At 34.8% G+C, this 3,187-nt stretch overlaps 1 protein-coding gene across 1 annotated transcript; it reads left to right on the top strand.

Moving 5' to 3' along the window:
* The first annotated feature begins 219 nt into the window (after positions 1-219).
* Positions 220-2,232, top strand: LOC107775737 (large ribosomal subunit protein uL6z/uL6y). Its single transcript, XM_016595493.2, has 3 exons — positions 220-712; positions 1,652-1,774; positions 1,897-2,232. The coding sequence occupies exons 1-3, from the start codon at positions 338-340 to the stop codon at positions 1,981-1,983; spliced, it is 585 nt and encodes a 194-aa protein (XP_016450979.1). The 5' UTR covers positions 220-337; the 3' UTR covers positions 1,984-2,232.
* The last annotated feature ends 955 nt before the right edge of the window (positions 2,233-3,187 follow it).

Below are 3,187 nucleotides of genomic sequence, written 5' to 3' on the forward strand. Positions count from 1 at the left end.
TATTTTATAACCACATAAAAAGTATCTATAATCCGTAATATAGTAAATGATATCTATAGATGACTAATTACTACTAAAAAAATAGTGTTTTATGAAAATATAGCGAAAAAAATTAAAATGGGCTGGTGAAAAAACTGGGTCACATAGGCCTGCTGACTGGGATGGGCCTCCGGACACTAATATTATTTAGGCCCATCACAACTAGGGTTTCAATAATTAGTACCACAGCATATTAAAGAGCTCTTCCTTCTAAGGTTTCACATCGCTGCTAGGGTTTTAGCGATCGCCATTTTCACACACACACAGAGGGAGAGCGAAAGAGAGAAACTAAGACAAGATGAAGACCATTCTGTCATCAGAAACCATGGATATCCCCGACGGCGTGAGCATCAAGGTGAAGGCAAAGCAAATCGAAGTAGAGGGACCAAGGGGCAAACTTGTCCGAAACTTCAAGCATCTCAACCTCGATTTTCAGCTGATCAAGGACGAGGAAACTGGCAAGAAGAAGCTGAAGATTGACGCTTGGTTTGGATCCCGTAAGACTACTGCAGCTATCCGTACTGCTCTTAGCCATGTTGAGAATCTCATCACTGGTGTGACCAAAGGTTACCGCTACAAGATGCGTTTCGTGTATGCTCACTTTCCGATCAATGCCTCCATCACCGGTGGTAACAAGTCCATTGAGATTCGTAACTTCCTTGGCGAGAAGAGGGTATTTTTTACTTTAATTTTTACTCTTTTCTGAAGCTTTTTGTATGAATGAAATGATGTGCAATAGTTTGTTAATATGAGCGTGACATATGTGATATGGATTGTTACTTTTTTATGTTTGTTTTTCTTCTGAGTTTTTTTTTGTGCTGAATGAAATGATTAGATATAAAATAACGCTAAAAGGGATTCTATTAGATGGTAGTGTATGCATAAATGATACAAGTTTGCATCAGTTTTTTTTTGTAAATATGAGAATCGAATATGTAATCATTCTGCATAGTTGTTTTCCCTTCAAATTTTTGTTGTAATTGGGTGGTTGTTTTGATAATCTGCCCCGACAGGCTTTCTAAAGAGTGTAAAACATAAGGCGAGAGAAGATAAATTGATAGGCTTTGGAAGTATTGTCAAACATATGTTAATTCTTGTTGGAAGAAAGAATGGCATGATTTTGACTATTTTTCAATGTGAATTCAGGCATTGATTTCTTATTTCTTTGGAAATAAAATTAATATACTACTTTAAAAGCAGCATAGATTGATTGTCTTTTTTTTGTTAACTGTGATTAGAAAGTTTTTGATAAATTCACTTTGCAACTTGTTATACTACTTTGTTAAAAATCTGCCAGGAAGTTTGAGATGTTGGTTGAAATAGTTAGCAGCTTATGTAAGGATTAAAGATAAGAGAAGAATTAGGTCTTTATGAGATAATGCAATGAGATTTTCATAGATTATTCTATCTGTCTTAAGGAATCATGTTCCAGAACAGACAAAAGCAAGCTCTGAGTGTCATTCTTATTGATTGGTATCTGGACTTTGTGACTGATATCCCTTTCATGGCAGAAGATAGCTACATCTATTAATGGGATAGTATCCTGGACTGTGAATCATCTATTCCGTTTGTTGTAGTGCCTGGCGATTGACTGGTTTGATGACTGTATCAGGTTAGGAAAGTGGACATGCTTGATGGGGTAACAGTTGTTCGATCTGAGAAGGTTAAGGATGAGCTTGTATTGGATGGAAATGACATTGAGCTCGTCTCTCGCTCTGCTGCCCTCATCAATCAAGTAATCTCTATGTTCTTTCCCAGCATTCAATATTTGCATGCTTGTTTTTTTTGAAACTGATTCACAAAGAGTAGGGAGATTATACATTACTTAACTGCTCTATGTTGTATTCTGTTGGACAGAAATGCCATGTGAAGAACAAGGATATCCGAAAGTTTCTTGACGGTATCTATGTCAGTGAGAAGGGCAGAATTGCCGAAGAAGAATGAGCGGGCTTAGAAGTAGGCATATCAGCGATGATTCGTATCCAGAATGTTTGTTTTACCTTCTCTATTAAGTTCATTAGTAGACTATATATTACAGGCTTGTTTTAAGTTAAGTTTTCAATTTCTTGTTTTGAAATTTTGTTGACAAAGTGGTCTTTGTTTTTGTTTCAACTGTTGCAAACGTTTCAGTTCTCCTCTGTGAGTGAGAGTTGTTTGGTTCTAAATTAAGGGCGTGATTGCAAGTTGCGGCTATGTTATGTATTATAGTTGTCGAGTTTGCATATTTTACAGTTCAAGATCTAGTAGCAAGGATTTGTCTACCATGCCAAAGGTCGTTAGTACTTCAATTTCACAGTAAACAAGACCATTGGGCATAGTCTAAATACCGTAGTCTTGGTATTTTTGGTGACCTAATATTTCGAATGATAAGAGTAGTTGAAAATTTACAAACACGTTTGTCTATTGTGGTGCTCTATTTCATTGTGATTAATGCGATTATCTGAACATGCCATGGTCGATAAGCTTTTAATTGCTAAAAGAGTTTTGTTGACTTGTTCTTTTAAAAAATATGTGCTAATAATTTCTACAGTTTTCAAATTTTTTATAAATTTGAATTGTTTAACTATGCAGATTTATAGAAAAGAGGTTTAATATGTTAATTTGATAATTAACATATTAAAAGGTGCTTTACATAAGCACAAAAGAGCACTTTGACCGCTAACTCTTCCGCTTCCCATGAATTGCGTCTGTTTTTTGTTTTCCTGCTATCAGTTAGTGAATGACTGGACATTAAGCAACTGCATGATAAGAAAATCTGAAGAGCTTCTATTCCCGTTATTGGCAATATTACGATACTTTTTAAACTCCATTTTAAAATCATTAAACATGACATGATGATATAAAATTTGAAGAATTTATTTGGAGAATGAGAGGTTATCTATTCCCGTATTAAACTTACGTTTCATCTTATCGCATGATCTTTCAGATACAAGGTTTTAAGAATATATCATAAGGTTTCTTTTATGCTGTCCTATCCCGCATGACCTATTGAGTTTCTAAGAAGAATTAAGGTTCTATGCAAAGTTAGGCGTGTAATATGGACTTATTTATATTCATTTTGTAAGAGATTTATAATCCATGTATTTGTAAACATCAATCAATCAATCATAAATATCAGTAGTATTTGAGAGCTTCATAATATCCAGTC

This window comes from Nicotiana tabacum, chromosome 8 (genome assembly GCF_000715075.1).
Source record: "Nicotiana tabacum cultivar K326 chromosome 8, ASM71507v2, whole genome shotgun sequence".
Taxonomy (NCBI): Eukaryota; Viridiplantae; Streptophyta; class Magnoliopsida; order Solanales; family Solanaceae; genus Nicotiana; species Nicotiana tabacum.

Coding starts and splice junctions, on each gene's coding strand:
- LOC107775737 (XM_016595493.2), top strand. CDS start 338: ATGAAGACCATTCTGTCATCAGAAACCATGGATATCCCCGACGGCGTG. Junction 713..1,651: donor ACTTCCTTGGCGAGAAGAGG/GTATTTTTTACT, acceptor TGACTGTATCAG/GTTAGGAAAGTGGACATGCT. Junction 1,775..1,896: donor CTGCTGCCCTCATCAATCAA/GTAATCTCTATG, acceptor TCTGTTGGACAG/AAATGCCATGTGAAGAACAA.